Source organism: Neomonachus schauinslandi, chromosome 4, assembly GCF_002201575.2.
Source record: "Neomonachus schauinslandi chromosome 4, ASM220157v2, whole genome shotgun sequence".
Taxonomy (NCBI): domain Eukaryota; kingdom Metazoa; phylum Chordata; class Mammalia; order Carnivora; family Phocidae; genus Neomonachus; species Neomonachus schauinslandi.
The window spans coordinates 122,702,079-122,728,202 of record NC_058406.1 but is presented as its reverse complement, the minus strand read 5'-3'; the positions used below and the strand labels follow the sequence as shown (position 1 = coordinate 122,728,202).

The 26,124-nt window shown below is 37.1% G+C and overlaps 1 protein-coding gene across 1 annotated transcript in view; it reads right to left on the bottom strand.

Annotated features, from left to right (window-relative positions):
- Window positions 1-26,124, bottom strand: part of DNAJC5B (DnaJ heat shock protein family (Hsp40) member C5 beta) — a 58,243-nt gene that overhangs the window by 11,971 nt on the left and 20,148 nt on the right. Inside the window, exons 2-3 of the mRNA XM_021688630.1 lie at window positions 11,798-12,011; window positions 7,765-7,936 (exon numbers count right to left, since the gene is read on the bottom strand). Of these exons, the coding sequence (XP_021544305.1) occupies window positions 7,765-7,936; window positions 11,798-12,011 (386 nt within the window). The remainder of the gene's footprint in view (window positions 1-7,764; window positions 7,937-11,797; window positions 12,012-26,124) is intronic.

The following is a 26,124-nucleotide window of genomic DNA, read 5'->3' as shown; positions in this document are numbered from 1 at the left end:
TATGCTCTTGCTTCTGTTCCTTGTTACACTGTCTCCCAAGTCAGGCCCCCTCGTGTTTATTATCACAGCCCCTGTGCCTCTTCTTTGGTATGTTTATTATATTTTTAAATTAACTAGCTCTTTGTGTCATTATTTGACGTTTGTTGCCCCATGTCCTCTGCTAGATCATAAAATCCAAGATAGCAGGGGCCATGTATTTCTTTTTTTCTAGCTCCCGCTGCGGTGTCTAACAAATATTAAGTGCTCAATAAATGTTTGCTGTGGAAAAACTATCTTAATAAACCTGTCCAGTAAATTTACTCACTGAACCTTGATAGCCAAAAATTGAAGAGACTTTGGATCCACTTTGAGCCGCTTTTGGGGTAGCATTCTGAGCACACTCACTCGTTCTGGTCTCCTGGCCAGAGCCTTGGTGAGCTTACTTGATATAGTCATATAAAGAAGAAGCAAAGGACTTCGGATTAGTTAGTTGCAAGAATTTTTTTCCATGAATTAATTTTAAAAATGGGTTCCTTTTGGTTGGGGGGAAGGAGGTAGGAAGGAGATTGAGTAAGGGTTGGTGAAACAAGGGAAGGTGAATTTAATCACTTCCTTGTGCCCTTTTCCTGGGCAGCAATGTGTGATGAATGCTAAAGAGCAAATGTAATAAATGTCTCAATATCTTGGCTGAGAGCAAGAGTCTAATTACAAGCCATATGGCCTCTTCAACTCAGTGGCTGTGAATTTATTTGGGTTTTATCCAATGAGTATCAAGAGCAGTTAAGCAATCAATAGATTTTTCTATCACTGAATTTCATATTTTTAGATCCAAGGTCAACACTCTAAATTCTTCTCTTTAGATATCTTATTCCCTCTCCTTCCAAAAAAGTGGGGAAATCATGATTGCACAAAAAATCTTTAGGATTTAACTGGGAGTTTTCAGTCCATTGCCTTCAGTTTGGAAAAAACAAACAAACAAACCTGAAGTTAGCTGTTGTATTCTTGGTTTGTTTTGCCAGGATGTTTAGAGATAACTGGTTCTCGTTTATGCTCTTGCTTATGCTCGCTCTCTCTCTCTCTCTCACACACACACACACACACACACACACACACACACAGAGTCCTGGGAAACAGGGTACCTCAAGATGGTCTACAAAGTTCTCTTGGCTAGTAGTAGTCTGATTTCGTTGTGGTCTTCAGCCAACAGAGGAGTATGGGGTCTAAATGAGATTGTTTTAAATATACCACTAAAAAATTCACAAAGTGGAACTTCTAATTTGTGAACATTTGAAAGGAAGGATAATCACCTGGTGCCCATTACCTTTACCTTTCAAGTTTCAAATTTTCCAAGATAAAAAAAAGGGGGTGATGGTCTTCCCCTAGACACTTTCTTTCTTCTATTTGATCCTGATTGATTCATAAGAATAATAGCATTTCCCTGTGCTCCTAGGATCCCACTGGGAGTATATCTTTATTTTGAGAAAGAAATGGATATCCATTTATAAGTTCTGTAGTTTCCAGTGAATATTGAAGATGCCACTGAACTTTTCCCCTGAACTAAGGGTAGAAGCTGAATTATATGAATTATATTATATTATATATGAATTATACCCTTTCACATAGTTGAAAGAGATACAAATACTAAAGCCAATCTTTCCTTTCTACTGCCAAATCCTACCCTATACCACTATTCTCAAACAGAAACTGGTACTATTTTACAGCATCAGAAGTTATCTTAGGCTTTAGCCAGTGTTGAGGAGTAGGCATGTTTGAAATATGCACTTAATAAAAAAAATCCAAGAAAAATTATAGGCTTTAGATATAAAACTAAAATTATTAAATATATCAAGGTAGGTGAAAAACATTTCTAATGTTTTTTTTTAATAAGTCAGTTGGTTAAAAAAGAGTTTGATATTTTAAATTTGGATTTTCATAAATTAAGAGATTTGTACAATGTTCTATAATGTATCCTTAAAAGCAAAGTTTGAGGTGTTTAGTCACTGAATTCAAATCAGAAATATATTCCTCTAGCTAGTTCCTGTTCTTTCTTCTTCTTTGTTAGTCTAGTTAGGCATAGGAGGCAATAAGTATTAAGCAGCTATAACTTTTATTCTGGAGAGAGGATAATCTCATATTAGTTTTATTATACTTTTTATCTTGGCATTTCTGGAAATTAAATTCAGAGTAATATAATAAATGCTAACCATACTTTTTTGAAAATTAATACATATGAAAAATAAATTTTCAATTGTAATTTCATATACTGGCCAAGTCTCTAAGCACAGTATAATCTGTAGCATAGCATTTAGATTGATAATTAATATAAAACTCTTGCTCCACCTACTTCTCCCCACTGCACCTTATCATCTCGGTTAACTTCAGTCTTCCCTAAAAGCAGGGCATTATGCTCTGGAGGAATTTTGTTCTGTTCCTTACCAGTGAGTATCAAGCTTGAAATAAGGATTTATAGTCCATACAGGGAAATATTTCAGCAGTACTGGCTACATAACTACAAAACCCAATGCAAAATGAAAATGTGGTATAGCTGATTCAAAAGCTAAGAATTTGAAGATGGTTGCAGCAGAGTAATAAACCAAGTGTTGGAAATCCTAGTCAGTGCAATAAAGCAAGAAAAAGATCACTACATCAAAAACTAATGATGTATTATATGGTGACTAACATAACATAATAAAATTTTTAAAAAAAGAAATAAAAGTCATGCAGATTGGAATGGAAGAAATAAGACCATTTCTATTTGCAGATAACATAATTGTCATCATAGAAAATCCCAAAGAATTCACACACAACAATATAAATTAGTAAGTGAGCTTAACAGGAACACAGGATATAAAGTCAATACACAAAAATGTTTGTAAATACTTGTGATGAACAATTGGAAACCCAAGTTAAAAACCAGTGCCATTTACACTAGCTCTCCCCAAAATGAAATACTTAGGTACTCATTTAACATACCATCTCTGTATGCTGAAACTATACTACACTCATAAAAGAAATCAAATGAGACCTAAATAAGTAGAGACACATACTGTATTGGGGGATTGAAAGATTCAACATAGTAATAAAGACTTAAATTTTTCCCAAATTAATATACAAATTTAATGCAATTCTAATTTTAAAAATTGGTATCTTTCTGTAGATTTAGACAACCTAATATTAAAATTTATATGGAAAGGCAAAGAAAATAGAATCGCCAAAACAGTTTTGAAAAAGAATGAAGTTGGAGGAATCACATTAGCTGAATTTAAGACCTACTTTAAAGTTGCAGAAAGTAAGGCTGTATTATTGGTGAAGGGATAGACACATAGATCAATGGAACAGAATAGAGTCCATAAATAAACATATAGAAATATGGCCAACTGATTTTTGACAGGAGCAAAGACAATTCAATGGAGAAAGGATAATCTTTTCAACAAATGGTGTTGGAACAATTAAACTCCATGTGCCTTCCCCCCAAAAATGTACAGTTAATGTAAGTTAGGGCTCATAAAGATGCTCAAAAGAAGATGACCTAAGTCTCACACCATAAACAAAAATGAACTCAAAATGGGTCATAGATCTAAATGTTAGACATAAAACTATAACACTTTTAGAAAACATTGGAGAAAATCTTCATGACTCAGGGTTAGGCTAAAAGTTCTTAGACATGACATTAAAAGCATAATCCCCTTAAAAATTTGACACCTTTTTCATCAAAATTTTTGCTCTGCAAAGAAGCAGCAAAAAATATATGTAGATACGATACCGGTTTTGTAAAATGAAACCCCATAAATATTTACACAAAAAATTTTAAAAGTGTTTTTATCCTTGGGGAACTAGTACCAGAAGGTTGGTGTAAACCTGCTTTTGACTCTGTATCCTTCTTTGGTTGTTGAATTTTTATGGATATCTCTTACTTTCATACAAGGTCCCAAATCCCCCCACCCTTAGCAGCTTTCAAATGAGGTTAGGCAGCGGTCTGCTAGAAAATTTGTGGGGAGGTGAGGGTTGACTACTCAGATCTCTTCCAACTATAAAATCCTAGGATGGTATGATTAGATTCAATGTAAGATAATTAAAAATTCCCTAAGTGAGAAAATGTTTACCATATTTTATTTAATTTCAGAATCATTGAAAAAAAAATCTTAAAGCCCCAGGGCTCACCAGTGCCTTCCAATGGACTCAAATCTTGATATATGCTTCTTATCATTTGTCAGGAGTAGCTTGATATCTAAATGATTAGTAGTCCCTTTCAAGTATATTTTCTGTTTTCTTAAAATTTATTTTAGAGAGAGAGAGTGTGTGTGCATGAGCAGGTGGAGGGGCAGAGGGAGAGGGAGAGAATCTCAAGCAGACTCCCCACTGAGCCCCTCAGCACCCTGAGATCATGACCTGAGCTGAAACCAAGAGTCAGACGCTTAACCGGCTGAACCACCCAGGCACCCCTCAAGTGTATTTTCTTAAACAACTTTAAGTGGGTCCCCTTCTTTTGTAGAACAGAAGAGACCGTATTCCATTTATTGGATCACAGTCCAGAAGCATAGTCTTCACATGGAATCTTCTTTTTTCATCTTTACGAGCCCTAACTTACATTAATTTTATCTGTAAACTACATTAAGTCTCTGAATTAGTGGGGTAAAAATCTGAAACTAGTGCACCTAGCTGCAAATAAGGCATAAATTTTCATAATGAAATGTTAGACTGAAGAGCACTGGTGAATTTACTGTTTGTTAGGTTAATGAAATTTAAGCTTCAGGGACCTCTATCTGTGCAGATCTTTCTGAGGGCCTTTTGGGGCCCTAGCAATATGCTTATATTTTTGTAGATTTGCAAAAGTAAGATATTTTAATTATAATCAGCAAAAACAGTGTCTCTTTCCACTTTGATTTTCCCTCCATCACACGTTTCTTCTTGATGAAGGGCAACAGAGGGGCTATGGATATTTGGGGGATTCAGTTAAGGGGAAATAGATCCCATTTGAGTTTAGTGGCATATGTTTTTGTGGTTTGCAACGAATCTATGCATAGCTCATTATTGCTAGCCATACCGGCATAATAGCTCCCTATGCCAGTTCACTTGCTGAGGAGACATGAAGATCCACGCCAGAGGTGATGTCACCCTGTATGATTGTGCCCAGGGGGCTCTGATATTGGAAGTATTGGATGATGTAGGGGCAACAAAGTTGGAAATGCACAGACTTAAAAAGTGGTCTGTGAAAAATTCTTCCAAATCTTACGAATGAAATAGACTAGTCTTTCAAATTTAATAGCTATCCTTAAAAATTTAGACATTATCAATAATGAGTTATAAAGCCATGAGAGAAAACAAATTTTGATCAAACACACTAGAGGAAAAACAGAATTATTTTTCTATTCTTCCTATAGAAAATTATATTCCAAAATTATTGTTAAATGAAGAGGCAGTCAAAGAACAGTGCATCCAGAAAACATAGGGGGAATGTATTACAGAGGTGTGCCAGGCTGTTAATTAAACCATTGCTACTTTTCTAGACTTCTGATATTTATGGTATTTTCAGTTTTTAAGCTTTGCATTTTGTTGTGATTTCCTTTTCTCATTACAAATAAATATTTGTTTTCAGACCTACTTTTGTATTTGTAACTTTGTGCTTTTTTTTTCTTAAAGAGCACTGCCCAAATTATCTAAGTGTCAAGCCCTATAAAACTTGAATCAACTCTGCATAGAGCTTTTAAATATTTGGGCATAGAATAAAACTTTTCTTTTTGCTTAAGGATTCTTGGTAACACATTCAAGTGAAATCATGCTTTACTTAGTCTAGAATATGACCTCTGCAATGGAATTGGTAACTCTGGGGTGTCAGAACTGAGAACAGTGAGAGGCACACAGATTTATCACCAGCCATCCTGCAGGAAGGAAACCTGGGTGGAATTTGGCACTGAGTATAAATTTCTGTTCCAGAAAAAAAAACTGCAAAGAGGTCTGCTGAAATGACCTGGTAGAGCTTTTATCTAATTTAAAAGAGGAAAGACTTTGAGGCTTTTCAGAGAAGTATGAAACAGTAGATTTGGGATATCTAGGTTCAATTCACCTAGTTTTGATTTCTGCACTATACAGGAAAAGTTAAGGTAAGGTTGACACAGTGGATAATGATGACAATACTTTCCTATCTCACTGTCCCTTCCTATCCTCTGTTAGTATTTGAATACTGTACTGGATTGATGGATGTTATGGGAGATCCTGTAGACAATAGAGCCAGTAAATGTGATCTTATAACAGTTTAACTCCCTTGCAAAGGCAGATGGGATTAATGTACTGGGATCATCATTCTTAAGCAAGTTATGCAAGGTCACTGGCCCTTCCATGGAGAGGAGTTTACATACATATATATTTCTGTTTAACCCATTTTTAAGTAGTACTTCTTGCTTGCTCTTTTTGGTATATATGTCCTCATTAAAAGATTAATTGTCCTTTTATAGCCCAGATAAGGCAAAAGGCAATTGTAATTATATCTCACCATGGGCCCACGATTTGTCTACCGGGGCAGTAATAAAAAATTGTTAGAGTAACCCCCCTTCTTTGCCAGAATGACCACGCATTGGTCCCCATAGAGAGGGGTCACAGGTTGCAGGAAAATCCCTCAGTCTTCTCTGACTCCCAATCCTAAAATTGTCTGGACTAAGTACGATTAATATAATTGAAGATTTCTTCCTTCAAGCTGGAGTCAGGGTGGGTAATAACACTATTGCTTAGCATCACATCTGATAGGGAATAAAAGGTATGTGGAAGTCTTTAAATAGTCTCTGCTGCTTGATTTCATAGAAATTCTATTTCATTGTGATCAAAAGAATCAGTACAGTCCAGAGAAGTGTACCATTCCTAAATTCAGCAATTCTGACAACAACGGGCCACTGTCTGAATTATCAAGTAATTCTTTTATTTGGCTGTCCAAGGTTCTTTGTGATTTAGTGATGAAGTCTGTAAGGCAGAATAATGATGCATTCTAAAGGAGAAAATGATAGTAGGATTATGGCTGCAAGACAGAGAGGACAATGGCAGGTTTGACTCCAGCTTGTTTAAACAAAGGCATTTTCCAGAGCATATGAAGTATTCCTGGTGTTGTGAATTCTGTGAGGTTTTATCTTTCTTTATACTTTTTTTCTTTATCATTTTCTGGGTGGAATGAGCTTGAAGAATCAAGTAATATTTCATGGTCATGTATACACATAGACAAACATGTGGAGGTGATTTAGCAAAGCAAACAGTCCCATTTACATAGCACAATATTCTTGATGCTGGTTGAGGCTAGCTCTGAATGTGTGGATTTGAAAGGAAGCTACATTTCCAGGGAAGAAATATCACCCTTCCCCAGTTCTACCCAAAACTCATTTATCAAGTAATCAGAAAGAAGAAAAGTCAAGGGTTGTTGACTTTTTGTGATGTCCACTCCCTTCTATGTAAATAGAGATCCTAAGGTAACAGGCTTGGTTCTTGTACACCTGAGCATTCCCACCCAAACCTCCCTGAACCTAGAGCTCATGCTCCTGTAATGAGATCACGAATTGTACTGGCTTTGCTTTGTGGTCAGCATATTTCTTTTTAATGGTGTCAGGTTCTACTTTTCTCTGCAGCTGGGAGAGGTAACTGTCCTTTTATCCTCTCCAAAAGAGGTACCAAAGATGACTGTCTTTGGGATTCCCCTCATTGGGTTGTTGGATCTCTCTCACTCTAGTGATAACCATCGTCAGGGATCTCATGCTTGGTTAGGCCTGCGAAGGGACACCCACTAGCTCTGTTCTCATCTTACTCCACCTTTTTCCATGTCAGTATTGATCTGCTCCTCAAGATCCTCTGGGGACACATAAAAGTCCTCTTCTGGCACCGACGATTTGGGCCGGCAGCGTCCACAGCAGCAGTTGCAACAGCAGCATAGGCAGCAGCAAAAATAACAGCCAGTCAAGAGGCCAATGATGACAAACAGGGTCTAGGGGAAGCAGAGGCAAAGCAAAATAGGGGTGAGGGGTGGTGGAGTGTGGGAGAACCCCAGAAATTAAGTGTGCATCCATGTATCTTCAGAGACCTGAAGATAATGCAGTTCACCCTGCAGACCACATATTCACCCTCATCCTTATTCCATACAAGAACTGCCTTTTCAGTTACCTTGGAAACAAGTTCCTTATAAAGTTTTGCCTAACAAGTTCACAGGAAGTGACTTGTAGCCTAAGTAATGAAGGGTGATGTTTTCTTCTTTATTCATAAGCTATGGTGGTCATTATTAAGAGTAGAGCAAACAAAACAAACACAATCTCTACAGATCAAATGAGCTAACCAAGGGGACTGAATTATTCTCACCAAAGAAGAGATTTTGAGAGCTCTCCCTCCCACCTCCGCATTTCTGTTAGTCACCAAGTCCTGTCAGAATCTCTTCAAGATCCCTTACACCCTCCTCTTTGTCTCTATCCTGACGATAGGACTTTAGAAAGATCTTGTTATCTCTGCCTTTAACACTTCAATAGCCTCCTAACCAGCCTCCCTGCCTCTACTCTTGCCTCCTGTTCTACTCTGCACGTTGTTGTTGGAGCTTTCTGAAATACATGTTCTCTTGAATGTATGTAGCAACTTTCCTGCCTCTCAGGAAAGGCTTGAGGTCCTTATTAATAGTCATCTGGCTTCAAACCCTTCTGTGAATTAGCACAGCCCTGTTCCTGCCATACCTGATAGATTTGCTCTCCCTGTGGATTCATCTGCCCAGAGGGCCCCTTCTCATTCCCCAGCCATCTAAAAAATGCCCACTGTGTGTTGAAGATTCATCTCAAAGATCCTCTCTCTGACATCGTTCCTGATCCCCCCCCACTCTAAAACAGTTTCTCCTTCCTTTGTGCCCCAGCTGTACTCCATATAAATTTCTTTAGGACAAAATTCAATTTAAGACATTGATCAGTTTATATGTCTGTCTCACATTAGACTGAGGTTCTTGAAGGCTGGAACTATATGTTAGTCACCCTTCGGTCCCTCCTAACCTAAGGATTTAGTACCTGGCATGTGGAAGACAATAAATACCTATTGAATTAATGAATGTATGAAGTAATTAATAGATAAACAAATGACTTGTTCCTCCTCATGAACAGCCAGCACCAGGGTTTCCCCACAAGCATATAAAAGGTTTGCTTAGGGGTCCCTGGGTGGCTCAGGTGGTTAAGCGACTGCCTTCAGCTCAGGTCATGATCCCAGGGTCCTGGGATCGAGTCCTGAATTGGGCTCCCTGCTCCTCAGAGAGCCTGCTTCTCTCTCTGCCCCTCCCCCATGTTTGTTTTCTCTCAATCAAAAATAAATAAATAGGGCGCCTGGGTGGCTCAGTTGGTTAAGCGACTGCCTTCGGCTCAGGTCATGATCCTGGAGTCCCGGGATCGAGTCCCGCATCGGGCTCCCTGCTCGGCGGGGAGCCTGCTTCTGCCTCTGACCCTCCCCCCTCTCATGTGCTCTCTCTCTCTCATTCTCTCTGCCTCAAATAAATAAATAAATAAATAAATAAATAAATAAAATAAATAAATAAAAATACTTTTTAGAAAAAGATAAAGGTTTGCTTACTAAGTCTGCCATAGCTAAAAATGAAAAACTTTCCCAACCTCCAATTTAAAACTTTTGTTAATTGAGCAAAATAAATTTGATTTTTTTTTAAAAAATACGTTATTTGGCATAGGAAGTGTTTTATACACCTTTGAATCAGAATGCAGATTTTATCTAAAAAGAGAAAGAGGATAAAGATCAACTTGTGTATATGTAGTTCTTCAGGAAGTTAAGGTAGAAATCTTTAACGTCGATGAGCCTCACCTGGCTCATTCCTGCTTCTTAGCCCAGCACCCCATCTCTGACTCTGGTCCCCATTATGGGGTGGAGCCTACAGTGGCTCACGGAGCCTATAGTCACACACTCATGCCGATAATCTTTTTGCCGTGTGTACTCTACATTTTCATAGACTTAAGTAAATTACTCTGAAAACAAAACTGCAACACCCTTCTCCTCACCAGCTGCCTCCAAAACCCTCCTGTGCAGTATTCCTGAGCTACTGCCCCAACCAGCTACTCCTTTTTTTACCTACCTTTGTCCTTTTTTGTCTTTACCATGCAATTCCCATATTTTTCTCTTCTCCGAAAATTTCCTTTAATTCATATACTGTCTTGTTCTTTAATTATTCCAACTAGATTGTTTGCCTGTTGCAGAATAACCTTGCCTTATATACTTACAGTGCTTAGCACACTACTAGGCATAAGTAGGAGTCCAATATTTTGAAATACATATTTTCATTGGTACAATAAGTCATTCTTGCAGTGCACACCTAATACATGATCACTCTGTGCCAGCCCTCTCTAATGGGCACTGTGCAATTAGGTTTTTGATATAAGCAGAAGAAGAAGGTAAATTTCTTTGTAACTGTATTTTTAAAGAGCCATATCAGGAATTATTTCAAAAATCTCTTATACTTTTGGACAGCTTCTGCTTTTCTATATGAATTTTGATCAATTTTGTCAACTTCCGCAGCAAGGAAGCCTATTCTCGTTTTTATGCAGGCCAGCCCCAATATGCAACCAGGTGCTGGTATGTAAATTATCTAGAATGCCAAATATACCTTCCCATGGAGAGAATGTCATGCCTGGAGGTTAGATTTGCAGGCAAGCCCACACTGTTATATGAACACTCAATCTATTATAAATGACATTGTCATTATGTACACTCTTGTTCCAAGGTCCAAATCCACTCAGTGGGAACTTGTCTCCCTCCCAGGTCTTCAACAATAGAGAAAGGGGGTTTCAGTTGGAATCCCAGTTATCTCTAGGAAAAGAAATGTTGGAGACTGCAGAAGACAAGTGAGGCTTCAGGTTGCAGACGCTCCATGCTTATGTATAAAAATATATTCTCTCTCCTCCTGCATATATAAGACTCTTCAATTTAGCAAGATTTATTTTAGTGGAAGAAAATAACAATCCCTCTTTTTGGAGATCTGTAGCTTTTTAAATTATTACCACCCATATGAATGTGAGTTCATATGATTTCCCAGATTATATGAATTATACAAAAAAGATGCTGATGGACCATATGTATGGTTCACATGTAAATACCCTTTTATCAGAAGATATATATATATATATATAACCATCATCAAACACTCATATACTAGGTATTCCTAGGAAACCACACAAAATTTACTGTCAGAAGTCAATTCTGATTGCACTAAGTCCTTAAAAATGTTGCCTTCTTCTTCACCAGATATCCTTTTTTTTTTTATTTCTCCCTCTGTGTCTCTTCAACATCTTTCCAGCACTACTTAATTCTCACTTTTCCCCCCTCATTTCCTTCTCCACTACTTGAAGTCAGGTCCCACGTGAGCCCATCACATAATTACCGTGCATTCCCCCAAGTACTATGTTTGCTCAGGTAGCTTATGCTCTAGATAGTAAAGTACATGGTTAAATTTGTCCTATAATAATTTACTAAGCACTTGTCACACTAATAAATTATTTTTGTTTTGAGCAGTGAGTCAGTTCTTAATTAGTCATTATGGGGAGAGGGAGGGCAGTCAGAATTAACCTGAAGCCTCAAATTCAATTATAATTAATGTCTACAGGTATTTTAAGTCATGCTGTATTTTATAATTATTTGACAAGCTAAAGAAAAAAAGAAAACAAAAGATCCTCAAATAACAGCTTTCAGTCAAAGTGATATCTCTTTTTATTTACAAGAGTTTAATAATATAGTAAGATTAGGTTTTCTCTGAGATGGAGTCTAAAAGAATGAATAATACCATGATTTTTCTAGGAAATTGTTTTTAAAGAAAAAATTGATTTACCTTTGCCCACCAGCTTGACAGCATGAAGTAGGTGTTAACGTTTTCATCTCCAAATTGCTCGGCCACATACAGTCCCAGTGATCCATACTTGTCATATATGTTTCTCTTTGACATGTCGGTAAGTATTGTGTGGGCATTGTTGATTTCTTTAAACTTGTCAGCAGCAGCTGGATCATCCGGATTCTTGTCTGGATGGTGTTTCAGGGCCAATTTTCTTTTAAAATTAAAAAAAAAAATGAGGAAAAGTGTTATTTGACAAGAATTGCTTTGCCATTTTAGGAGGGGCACTATTCATTTGTACACCGTTTTTACATGCAATTACTGTGAAGTGCTAAGTTTCACAAAAATGTTGATGTAACTAAGCAAGTTTTCATCAGATGTTGTCTCTTGTTTCCGATGTGCAGGCACAGTAGTATTGTTTCTCTCCTCACATCCTCAAAGGAATTCTCAACTGCTGCATTGTTGTAGAGTCTGTTCTTGCTGTTGGCAAGTATGTGAAGTTTGTTTTTACCTGGCAGCTGATCAGTGGCCCACCTCAATATGCAGAGGCCTTTAAGAGTTTGTACAGTAGGGTCAGTTTATACCAAAATTCCATTTAGCACTGTAACAAGTTTCTAGAATTAACAAAACTTCACACCACATATTCAAAACGTTAAACTCAACTGTCAAAAAAAAAAAAACCTGATTCATCGTCCCTTGAATGAATAGTATGACCCTTTTCACAGATCTTCCACAAATCCTTACTCCCTTTTGTTTTTATGAACAACTACTAGGACTTCCCTTGTTTTCAAATGTATATTTGACTTCTTTTCAAATAGATCTTTCCACTTCAAATAATCTGTAGAAGTTTACTTGTGAGTAAAATGTCCTTGCTTCTCTGTGGATCATAAATCAGTTCCTGAAGGGTATGTGTATGTGTTATGTTGCAGTGTGTGTGTGTGTGTGTGTGTGTGTGTGTGTGTGTGTATGTGAGAGAGAGAAAGAGATATTTGGGGGTTATTTATTCTTCAGTTATACTCAAGTATTAAAAAACCTGTAAAGTGATGGTAAGAACTGAGCTATGATAGTCAGGGTCTGACTGGTGGCCATTTCCTTCACTTCCCTCTACAGACAGATTTAAATAATGATTTAATGTGCAAAACTTGAGTCTATAGTAATTCTTCCACTATAAAGTCAATGAATTTCATGACTCTGTACTGGAAATTTTATATGACTCATTCTCCCTACTATGCCCATCATAGCTATATATAGGAATATACCTTAAGCTTTTGTTTTGGTTTAGACTTAACCACTTCATTTTAATGCAATAATAAAAGGCCATAAATAGAGCAGAAAAGTAGGGTATACTTTATAAGTCAATCTACCCAATAAACAGGAAAAAAAATCACGCCACTTTAAGAATTAAAGTATTGCTGGTTAGGAAGTAGGTGATTAAGCAGCTCAGCATCAGTGTGCTTAAAAAGTACCAAAATACTTAAAAGTATAAATTATGGTGTAAAATCCATTTCAACTCTGCACTCAGAATAAACAAAAAGAATAAAGCAATGATAGGTCATTTTAAATTTGTTTAATCAAAACATTTCACACTTTTTGAGAGACATTTGAGTTATCTATAAATTCTTTTTTTTTTCTTTAAAGATTTTATTTATTTGACAGAGAGAGACACAGTGAGAGAGGGAACACAAGCAGGGGGAGTGGGAGAGGGAGAAGCAGGCTTCCCACAGAGCAGGGAGCCCATGCAGGGCTCGATCCCAGGACCCTGGGGTCATGACCTGAGCCAAAGGCAGACGCTTAACAACTGAGCCACCCAGGTGCCCCTCTATAAATTCTTATAGATAGGACCATTGGAGATGTTTTTTATGTGCAGAATTCATGATGAAATCATGCTAAATAGCACAAAATGCCTATTTTGTCATTTAAAAAACCTTTTATAATGTTTACTATATGCCAGCACTATTATAAGCATGTTATAAATATTAATTCATTAATATTCACCACAACTCTATGAAATAGGTATTATAATGATCGCATTTTACAGGTGAGGAAATTTAGCCACCAGAAAGCTAAGTAACTTGCCCAATATCATACAGCTAATAATTAGAGCCAGGCTTTGAATACAGGCAATCTGACCCTGAGCACATGCTCTTAACCAGCACTATGCTGCCTTTTTTATATTTTTAAATTAAAAAAGTAAGGCACACAGAATGTTAGTATGCCATTGTAAGGATTTTGGCTTTTGGTCTAGGTGACATGGGAAGCCATTGGGGTTTTTTGAGAAAAAGAGTGGTATGATCTGACTTTAGTTTTAGGAAGATTACTAACTCTTGGAGAGGAAAAAGGCCAAAGCAGGGACACTCTCTTAGGAAAAGTTCATGGTGGTTCTGGTCAGTGTGGTAGTGGAAGATATAATGAGAAGTGGTTGGATTCTGGATATATTTTGAGGGCTAGCTGATGGATTGGATGTGGGATATAAAAGAAAGAGAGAAATCAGAGATGGCCCCAGAGTTTGGGCCTGAGCAAACAGAAGTTTGTAGTTACTATTTAATGAGTTGGCAATAGATTTTTTTTTTTGCAGTAGGGCATGGTTTGCTAGGATTTAGAGTTGTGTTTTAGATACCTTTGAGATGCCTATTGGACTTCCAAGTGGACATGGAAGTAAGAGAGATATATGAGCCTGGCGTTTAGGCAAGAATTATTGTGGGAGATGTTATGTTTGAGAGTTCTCAGAAGGTAGATGGTATTTAGAGCCATGGAACTAGAAAAGATTCCCAAGGGATTGGGAGTGGGTCCAAGAGAAGTCTAAAACCTGGGCTTTGGGAAGAAAGGACAAGCAGAACAAAGAAAAGCCAATGACGCAGAAGGAAAAATCTGGAGAATATATCTTGGGATCTAAGTGAACAAAGTATTTCAAGGAAGAGAGTGGTCATTTGTTTCAAATGCCATTAATAGGTCCTATATGATGAGGACTAAGAATTGATCACTGGGTTTAGTGATATAGAGATCTTTGGTGACCTTGACACACACACACACACACACACACACACAATGGAATAAAGCAGAAAAACAAGTAGAAAAGAAAGAAAAACATGAAAGGTTATAACCACAATTACCAGTGCTTTTAGCTACATATTATGATTATAGGTGATTCTTTATTTTGTTTTTTCTTGTTACAAAAAAAAAGAAAAAACCAGATTACTTGTGTAGTTTCCTTCTGTAAGCATTTTTAAGCTCATTATAAATGTTGTTCTCTTTTAATAGCTGAAAGTTTAGTTTGTTCTCTTAAATTACCTACTACCAAATTAAAAGGGGTAAAACAAAGGAAGAAAGAAGAAGTCCTCTAACTTCAATGATACAATGATCATCATCAAAAAACATCAAGTGGATTCTTTAAACACATTAATTTCAATGGCATAATATTCCTGGAATTCTCACACTGTGCTCTGGGATACAATTGCAGCATTTTCCCCTACTAGTTCCAGAAATCATTTCCAGGCCAATCAAGTACAAGAGCTATTACTTCTGCCTTGAAAAAAGAAACCCCTGAAAAGTGCCTCTTTGCATACATTCTCTTGTTTTTAAGTTTCAGTTGTAGACTGATACACACTGCCCAAGACTTAGCCAGAGAAGCCTGGCTTCTTGTCATATTTTAAGCTGCTCAGATCTTTGTCAGCTCACAAGGGCAGATGCACTCAACCATTTATCACACTCCTCTAACAATAGCATTGGCAAATTCAGAGGGCTGAACCATCTCCATTTGTAACAAATCCAATTCCTGGTCGTCAGCAGCATTTTGACTCCTCTTGGCAGATACTCTTGGCTCTGAGGAATCCTTGGGAAATATGGCTAGCAGAGGCAGCTGCCAAAATTACAAAACTGCTCAGGAAGTAGTTGGTCAATGACCCATCTTTGGGAATTGCCTATAGAGCAAGGAAGCATGTATGGAATTTAGGGTGAAAGGAAGAAGCTAGAGTACATTTAAATATAAAATTCACCTAATTCATTTTAAAGATCTTTCTTATAATTTCTCATTTTATACTTAAAAGTGACATAATACACAACCAGAATGTGTGCCTTTTATTTTAAATCTCTCTGTACTTAGTCACCTATTAATCTGGTATGGCTATAACTGATGTTAGAATAATAGCATCAATCCCTCTAACTTCCACTTCAAAATCCAATAACAACTGTCAACTGAAATGCATAGTGAATTCAATGAGTGGCAGATAAGATAAACATAGGATGTATAGTTGTAATTATTTAATGCCCCTATTCTGAGGCAGTAGCATAAGTCTAATAAAAATTACAGTGTTCTGCCCAGTTCTCTTCCTCTTAACATCAAATCCTCTTAACATCAGATCTACCTACTACTCTCTACCAGTCTCTAAGTCATCTAAGACCCGATTCTGACCATGTTGCCCCACCTCTAGGCCAGAGCTATCTCCATGGGGTTAAAATGTCACAGGAAACCTTGTTTGGGAAAGGTGGTATCTAAGCTTCCGGGAATTAAGTTCCATCCTGGCATGGCTGTCTGTAAGTTGCCTTTCCCCACTCAACACATTTTCAGCTGCTTTCTCCAATGACCACCTATTGTTTCTTATTTCAAAATTCTCCATTATGGGGGTGCCTGGTGGCTTAGTTGGTTAAGTGACATGACTTAGGCTCAGGTCATGATCTCAGGGTCGTGAAATGGAGCCCCATGAGCCCGCTTAAGATTCTCTCTCTCCCTCTCCCTCTCGCACCTACCCCCTCTCTTAAAAAACAAAAAAAAATTCTCCATTGCGGTATGACTTTCTGCTAAACTCTCTCAGCCACAAAGTTTATTGCCCCTCCAATGTCCCAGAAGAAGCTACCTGCTGCCTAAGAAGAAAGAATAGAAAAGGAAGAGTGATTTCTTCCCATATCCTAGAACCCTTAAAACTATCCTTGTGACAGAGTCAGCATCTAATGCAAAGATAGGAAAAAAAAAAAAGCAAAATCTGAGTTTGAAAAAGCTCAGGTAGCAAAAGAAGCAAAAGCTGAGCTCAGACATAGACTATTCTTTCTAGAAAAAAATTGGCTATAATGGGAAAGAGACTGGTCGCAAATAGGAAAATGAACTGTTATAAACCAGAGTTTGAAGGTGAAAACAAACCCTAGATTAGCAAACCCAGGTGATGGCAAGTGTTGCAATAATGGAACTTGATAGTTGTCATAATACTGGAAGTTCAGTGGAACTCCTGTGCCCTCTTGGACTAAGTCAACACCCAAGTGAAAACATAATAAACCAGGATAGGAGTCCTAGTGCACATCTCCCTGACATTTGGTATTGGTGGACATTTAGTGTTTGACAGTCTGGTGATATATATATATCCCTTTGTGGTTTAATTTGCATTTTCCTAATTACTAATGGGCTGATATACATATATATGCCATTTGGATATCATTTATTTAAGTTCATAGTCTTTTGCCAGTTTTTAGTTTGATGTTTAAATTGTAGTATTTAAAAAAATACATATTCTATATATGAATCCTTTGTCATTTATATGTATTGCATATATAGTCTCCCTTTCTGGGAACTTGTTGTTGTTAGTTTCTTTCTGGAATCTTTTGATGAACAGAAATTCTTAATTTTAATTTAGTTGAATTGATCAATTTTATCCTGAATTCAGAAAGATATTGTCCTATAAATTCTATAACTCTAAAATCTTTATAGATTTGCCTTTCACATGGTAGTCAAGGATTGATTTGTCACTGATTTTTCAATGTGGTGGAAGGTAGGTGTCCAATCTTATCTTTAAAATGTAGTTATCCAACTGTCCCAGCACCATTTATTTAAAAAATAAAATCCTTGGGCGCCTGGGTGGCTCAGTTGGTTAAGCGACTGCCTTCGGCTCAGGTCATGATCTTGGAGTCCCGGGATCGAGTCCCACATTGGGCTCCCTGCTCGGCAGGGAGTCTGCTTCTCCCTCTGACCCTCCCCCCTCTCATGTGCTCTCTCTCTCTAATTCTCTCTGTCTCAAATAAATAAATAAATAAAATCTTTAAAAAAAAAAAAATTAAAAAAAAATAAAAAAAAAAAAATAAAATCCTTTCCCTATATGTCTAGGCTGTCTGTTCAGCTCCATTGGTCTGCTTGGTTATTTCTGGGCCAATAATAGTTTGAAAATAGTACTTTAAAGTATGTCTTAGTATCTTAAAGATTAAGTTCTTCTGGGGGTGCCTGGATGGCTCAGTTGGTTGAGTGTCCAACTGTTGATTTTGGCTGAGGTCATAATCTCAGGGTGATGGGATCAAGCCCTGCGTCAGGCTCCATGCTCAGGACAGAGTCCGCTTGAGATTCTTTCTCCCTTTCCCTCTGCTCCTCCCCAGCTTGTGCTCTCTCTCTCTCTGAAATAACTAAATAACTAAATAAATAAATAAAATCTTGAAAAAAAAAGCAAGTTCTTCACTTTTACCAATTCACTAACAGTAAATGGATGTTGAACTTTATCAAATGCTTTTTCTGCATCTGTTGAGGAAACACATTTTTTCTCTTTCACTCTGTTAATGTGATTGATTGGTTTTCTAATATTAAATAAAGTTTGTGTTCTTGGATAAACTCAACTTGGTCATTATGTATTATTTTTTATTTATTGCTGGACTCAGTTTTCTAATATGTGTATCTAATTCTATAAATTTTCCTCTAAGTACTACTTCAACTGCATTCCACAGTTTTAATATGTAACGTTCACTTCTAGATATTTTCTCATTTTAATTGTGATTTATTTATTTTTTAACACATTATATGCTGTATGTATTATATACTATATTTTTTATTATGTTTAATTAGCCAACATATAGTACATCATCAGTTTTTGATGTAGTGTTCAACGACTCATTAGTTGAGTATAACACCCAGTGCTCATCACCACACGTGCCCTCCTTAATGCCCATCACCTGGTTACCCCATCCCCCCAACCCCCTCCCTTCTGTAACCCTCGGTTTGGTTCCCGGAGTCCAGAGTTTCTCATGGTTTGTCTCCCTCTCTGATTTCTTCCCATTCAGTTTTCCCTCCCTTCCCCTGTGGTCCTCTGCTCTATTCTTTATGTTCCACATATAAGTGAAACCATATGATAATTGTCTTTCTCTACGTGACTTATTTCACTTAGCATAATCCTCTCCAGTTCCATCCATGTCAGTGCAAATGGTGAATATTCGTTGTTTCTGATGGCTGAGTAATATTCCATTGTATATATGAACCACATCTTCTTTATCCATTTATCTCTTGAAGGGCATCTCGGCTCCTTCCACAGTTTGGCTATTGTGGACATTGTTGCTATGAACACTGGGGTGCATGTGCCCCTTCTTTTCACTACATCTGTGTCTTTGGGGTAAATACCTAGTAGTGCAATTGCTAGGTCGTAGGGTAGCTGTATTTTTAACGGCTTGAGGAACCTCCATACTGTTTCCCAGAGTGGCTGTACCAGCTTGCATTCCCACCAACAGTGTAAGAGAGTTCCCCTTTCTCCACATCCTTGCCAACACTTGTTGTTTCCTGTCTTGTTAATTTTTGCCATCCTAACTGGTGTAAGGTGGTATCTCATTGTGGTTTTGATTTGTATTTCCCTGATGGCTAGTGATGTTGAACATTTTTTCATGTGTCTGTTAGCCATTTGTATGTCTTCTTTGGAGAAGTGTCTGTTTATGTCTTCTGCCCATTTCTTGACAGGATTATTTGTTTCTGGGGTATTGAAGTTTGAGAAGTTTTTTATAGATCTTGGATACCAGCCCTTTTTCTGTAATGTCATTTGCAAATATCTTCTCCCATTCCATGGGTTGCCTCCTAGTTTTGTTGACTGTTTCCTTTGCTGTGCAAAAGCTTTTTATCTTGATGAAGTCCTAAAAGTTCATTTTTGCTTTTGTTTCCCTTGCCTTTAGAGACATGTCTTAAAAGAAGTTGCTGTGGCCAATGTCGAAGCAGTTACTGCCTATGTTCTCCTCTAGGATTTTGATGGATTCCTGTCTCACATATAGGTCTTTCATCCATTTTGAGTTTATCTTTGTGTATGATGCAAGAGAGTGGTCCAGCTTCATTCTTCTGCACGTGGCTGTCCAATTTTCCAGCACCACTTATTGAAGAGAATTTTTTCCATTGGATATTCTTTCCTGATTTTTCAAAGATTACTTGACCATAGAGTTGAGGGTCCATTTCTGGGTCTCTATCCTGTTCCATTGATCTGATGAGTTAGTTTAAATTGTGCCTCCAAATTTTCAAATATATCAGAATTTTCTAGTTACTTTTTGTTTTTGATCTCTAGCTTGAGTGCAGTACAGTGAGAAAGCATTTTATTTTATTTAAATCCTTCAAAATTTCAGAGTTGCTTTAGTCTCATTATTTATTTAATTTTATAAGTGTTTCGTGTGTACTTTAAAGACTACATATTCCATACCTCTTAAGTGCTTCATTCTTGATTTTATTTGATAATTTTTTTGTTCAAATCTTCTATACTCTTAGCCATTATACTAATCTATCAAACAAGGTATGTTAAACCTACAGTCTCCCACTATGACTGTAGGTTTACATATTTCTCCTTATAGTTGTCACTTCTTGCTGTATTTTAGGCCATGGTTTTTGAAGCATACAAATTAACAACTGTTACACATTCCTGATGAATTGAACTTTTATCATTTGAAATATGTCTCTTTATCCCTAGTAACACTTTTTGCCATCACTTTGATATTAATAAAGCAACACCAACTTTCATTGGTAGGCATCTACATAATATATTTTTCTCTACTTTAATTTTCAAAGTTTCGGTATGTTTATATTAGATGTGTGTTTTATGAACACCATATTGTTTTGGTTTTTTAATTCACAATGACAATCTTTTTATTTTAATTGAAGCATTTAGTCTATGTTTATTTTTAATATAATTATTGATATATCTCAAGTTAAATCTACCACTTCCATATTTTTTTTTGTCCCATCTAAAATATATTTTCTTTCTTCTCCTTTCTTGCCTTTTTTTGGATTGATTCTTTTTAATTTTTCTACTTTTTTCCTCTGTTGCTTTGGAAATTACACATTTTTAAAATTCCTCTTGGGAATTTCCTATAGATTACAAAATCCTTATCAGAGTCCAATGTGAAGGTACTTTTTGTCTTTCTCCAAGACAATATAAAAATCTTAGAACATGAACACAATTACTTTCCTTCCAACTTAAGTGTTGTTGGTAGCATGTACTTTAATTCTCTCCATCTCTTAGTCCCTCAAGAATTGCTATTTAATACAATTATTATTTAATGATCTTTTCCACAATTAATTAGTGTTTGTGTGCATTTACTCATTTTCCAATTTTGTTGCTATTGGTTATATCTTACATCTCTAACCATCCATCAAAAATTATTTTCCTTCTGCCTTTGAACACCCTTTTGTATATGTTAGTGCAGATCTGCTGATAATTAATTCTTACAGTTTTTGTTTAACTTAAAATTGTCTTTATTTCACCTTCATTTTTGAAGGTTATTTTCCATGGATATAGAATTATAGGTTATCAATTATTTTCTTTTTCACACTGAAGATCTCAGTCCATTGTCTTCTGAATTCCATTATTTCTGTTGAAAAATCTGTTTTAAGTCTAATTGTTGTTCTTTGAAGATAGTTTGTATTTTTTTTTTCTAGTCGCCATAAAGGCTTTACATCATTGGTTTCAGCAGTTTTCCTGTGATGTGCTTTGATATAGATTTCTTTTTCTTTGTTCTGCTTGGCTTTTATTGGGCTTCTGGTATATATGGATTGATATTGTTCATGAATCTGGAAAATTCACACACGTTGCTTTCAAGTGGTTTTCCTCTCATTCTCTTTTTACTCTCCTTTTCAGACTCCAGTTGCCTTTTTCTAAGACCTTCTTAATAGACCTTCTATGTATTTTATCTTCTTGCATTGTTTCCTGTCCTTTGTAATTTTTTCTTGCTATTTTATTCAGGAGTATCTTCCAGTCATCTCTAACCTGCTAAACCCTACCTTTGAATTCTTTAGTTTGGTTGCTGTATTTTTTAGTTATAAAATTTATGTGTTCATTTAAAAAATTTGAAATTGTCCCTTTTAATAATTTTTAGTTTTCTATGAAGTTCTCAATCTTGTATTTTATTTCTTGATCAGAGATATTTTAAAATTTGTATCTGATAATTCTAATACCTGAGGTTGTCCATGGTGCTGTGTCTATTGTCTCATTTCTGCTGATTCTTGTTCATATTGTCTTGACTTCTATGCTTATCACTGTGCCCAGATATTGTATTTTAAAAAGTTTAAAAGAATATGATACATAGGTAAGTTGTGAAAAAGTAAATTCTAAGAGTTCTTATCATAAGCAGAAATTTTTTCTCTTTCCTTCTTTTGTATCTATAGGACATGATGAATGTTAGCTGAGCCTATTGCAACCATCATTTCACATTGTATGTAAATCAAATCATCATGCTATACACCTTAAACTTATACAGTGATGTATGTCAATTATTTCCCAATAAAACTGGAAAAAAATTTAAATAGGACTACTAAGAAAATGTTGTCTTATACCAGAGAGCAGTTTTATTTCCTACTTTCAGATATCTGGAGGCACTTATAAGGGGTCATCACAATCCAATATTAGGTACTGAGATTTTTTTCAGTCACCCTGATGGCTTAAAGTTCAGTTAGAGTCCATAAAAGACTGGTATTTTCCATTATCTATTTCTGTGTAACAAGCTATGGTGAAATTTAATAGCTTAAAACAACAAATATTTTATTAATTTGCCTATAATGTTGTAATTAGGCAGAACTTGGTGGGGAGTTTTTCTGTGCTCTGTTTGGCTTTGGCTAGGACTGCTCAATTGGAGCTGAAGGATTTGTTTCCAAGATGACCTCACTGACCTGCTGGTAATTTGGTGCTGGCTATGGCTGAGAGCTCAGTGAGAGCTGTTGGCTGGGAATTCTGTTCTCCATATGGCTTCTCCATGTGACTAGATGAGGAGCCCCAATGTATGATAATCTCAGGATAGTCATATTTCTTAAGAGATGGCTAGCTTAAACCAGACTGCAAAAGCAGAAACTGCTGGGCCTTTTTAGGAATTAGATACACCATCACTTCTGCCAGATTCTGTTGGTTAAATTAGGTCAGAGAGCCAGCCCAGATTCAAGAGGGCTATACAAGGACATGAATACCAGGGAATATGGTTTATGGAGGACCACAAAAGTCATAGTGAACCACAGATGATTTACTTCCATTTTGTCCTTTGTCCTGGGGTACAGCACTTCAGAGTCTAAACACAATTGCAGGACTCCCATACTGTTAGATAAGGTCCCAGAGTTTTCTCCTTTCTCCAGAGAGCCCTGCTCAGCCTCTCAGCTTCTCTTCTTCCTTATCCTGACCTAGTCAGCAGTAATTCTTTAATTTCAAATGCTTTTAAGATGTATATATAAAATTTGGTGGGGACACCAAATTTCCCAGTGGAAGGGACACCTGATCAAAATTACCTTGTCAGTGATAACCAGAAACTCATGGTTATCTTTTATGTCCATCTCCTCTTTCAAGTATAGTCGAGTATATAACTCCCTTTGAACAATGCAGGGGTTAGGATGCCGACCTCCCACCCAGTCAGAAATCCATGTATAACTTTGATTCCCCCAAGACTTAACTACTAATAGCCTACTGTTGACCAGAAGCCTTACTGACAACATAAACAGTCAATTAACTTATATACTGTATTTTTATAATAAAGTAAACTAGAGGAAAAAATGTTATTAAGAAAATCATAAGGGGGGTGCCTGGGTGGCTCAGTCGTTAAGCGTCTGCCTTCGGCTCAGGTCATGATCCCAGGGTCCTGGGATCGAGTCCCTCATCGGGCTCCCTGCTCCACGGGAAGCCTGCTTCACCCTCTCCCCCTCCCCCTCCCCCTGCTTGTGTTCCCTTTCTCGCTGTGTCTCTCTCTGTCAAATAAATAAATAAAATCTTAAAAAAAAAAATCACAAGGAAGAGAAGATACATTTACAGTACTGGGCTGTATTTACCTAAAAAAAAAAAAAAAATTCCACATAAAAGTGGACCAGCACAGTTCAAACCCGTGTTGTTCAAGGGTCAAGTGTAAATGTTAATTGCATAAAAGGCTTTACACCACTGTTATATAAATAGCCCAAAGGTTGCCTCTGTGTATTGTTCCTTTACTGCAAGCTGAGACCCATTAGTTCAAAAGCTCACCAGTGTAAAACTCAAATTTTTACACATTTAATTTTTTTTTAAATAGCCCAAAGAAGCAGATTATCAGCCATTCAGAGCCTACTCACTTTCTATACCTGCAAGACCTCACCCTACATGTGCTGGCTATTGATAAGATAGAGTCCTGTGGTTCTAAGAATCCAAGCTACTATGGCCCTCTGAAGCTGACTCAGAGACTTCCCGCTATGCTCCTGAGTGACATCACCTAGACATGTAAGTCCCCTTTCCAACAGGTACATGGTAGAGTAGTATTGGCATTATTATTTGTGTAACAAATAACAAGTTCCCTTGTCCCCTCCCTTCTGAGGGTAGTTCCAAAGCTGTAAGCCTCTGGGTGGTCTCATGCTGTGAGGGTCTTCCCCTCTCAAGCAATCCTGTTTGAGCCCCACCCAATAAAGCTTGTCGTGTGTTACTGCCTCTCATGGTCGTATCTTATCCCTTGATCAGCCCCCAAGTCCCTTGAACCCTTTACAAACACTTCATGCATTTGTACCCAGTACATTTTCCTTCCCCACAAGAAACTTAATACAGTCTGCTGCTGAAAGAAAGCAGGAACAAGAGTGTTAGTGGGGCTCAAGGAAGAGGAGCCACTGGGTGAGGATTAGTACAGAGTCCTGCAAAAGGGACAGAATAGCAAATTCAGGGCACCATTTAGCTTCAAATTGCAAATAATAATGCCAATACTACTCTACCATGTAATTATTTCTGCAACACCTGCTCCCATAGTATCTGATTCAAGTATTTTGACCACCAAGGCACCCAGGGCCTCTGAACGCCACATTACACAGTCCTATGATTTCCTCACATTTGCAGATGGAATATCAGAACAGCTCACCCCAGCAATTGTCAGGGTGTTCTCTAGTTCTCTGTGATCCACAGTCACATTCGTCATTCAAGACAGATGGCATGAGATAACAATAGGAACCATAAATGATGATCTGTTTTAGAGAATTGATCTTCCCCCCATCTCATATAAAACCAGATGGAGAGTCAAGTGCTGACCTCTAGTGGCAGTCAAAGCAGTGATACCACTTTATGGCAAAAAATCTTCCCAAGTTTTTACTAGACTATATAATAACTTGACTTTATGAGGCATCATACTTGAGTATTTTTTTAATATGAGAGTTAAAAATACTTAACTTTTGAAAAGTTTAAATTCCAATTGATAAATCTTTGTCTTAAATAGTTTTCTGGTCACAATTATTTTCTTTTCTTTTTCTTTTATTTTTTTTAACATTTTTTTATTGTTATGTTAATCACCATACATTACATCATTAGTTTTTGATGTAGTGTTCCATGATTCATTGTTTGCGTATAACACCCAGTGCTCCATTCAGTACGCGCCCTCTTTAATACCCATCACCAGGCTAACCCATCCCCCCACCCCCCTTCCCTCTAGAACCCTCAGTTTGTTTCTCAGAGTCCATAGTCTCTCCTGGTTCGTCTCCCCCTCCAATTTTCCCTTCCTACTATCTTCTTTTTTTTTAAACATACAATGTATTATTTGTTTCAGAGGTACAGGTCTGTGATTCAGCAGTCTTGCACACTTCACAGCGCTCACCACAGCACATACCCTCCCCAATGTCTATCACCCAGCCACCCCATCCCTCCCACCCCCCACCACTCCAGCAACCCTCAGTTTGTTTCCTGAGATTAAGAATTCTTCATATCAGTGAGGTCATATGATACATGTCTTTCACAATTATTTTCTAAGGCTAATTTTAAGAACCAGCTTTTTACCCTCCCTAATAAGGTAGAATAGACTAGAATATTTGTGCACAGTAGATAAAATGTGTCCAATATTAGAAGTATTTGTCTACACCAATCATAAAAGTACTGCTTTAAGAAATAAGGACTTGATGTTCTGACACCAGTAGGCCACTGTAAACCTTCAAGCCTTTAGCAGACCACTACGATCTCTGTGTGTTACATTTTTTTTAATGTTTTTTTTTTTTTTTTTTCTTACCAGCCTATAGCTTGCCCAGAATCTGAGAGCTGCATACAACTTAAGATCTCTGTATTTGGCTCAGGTTTCCAACAGAAGTTTCTGGACCTCTAACTTTATTATGTTTCTTGGGAAAATTTTTGTATTCTTGTTTTCTTAAAGCTAACAATCTT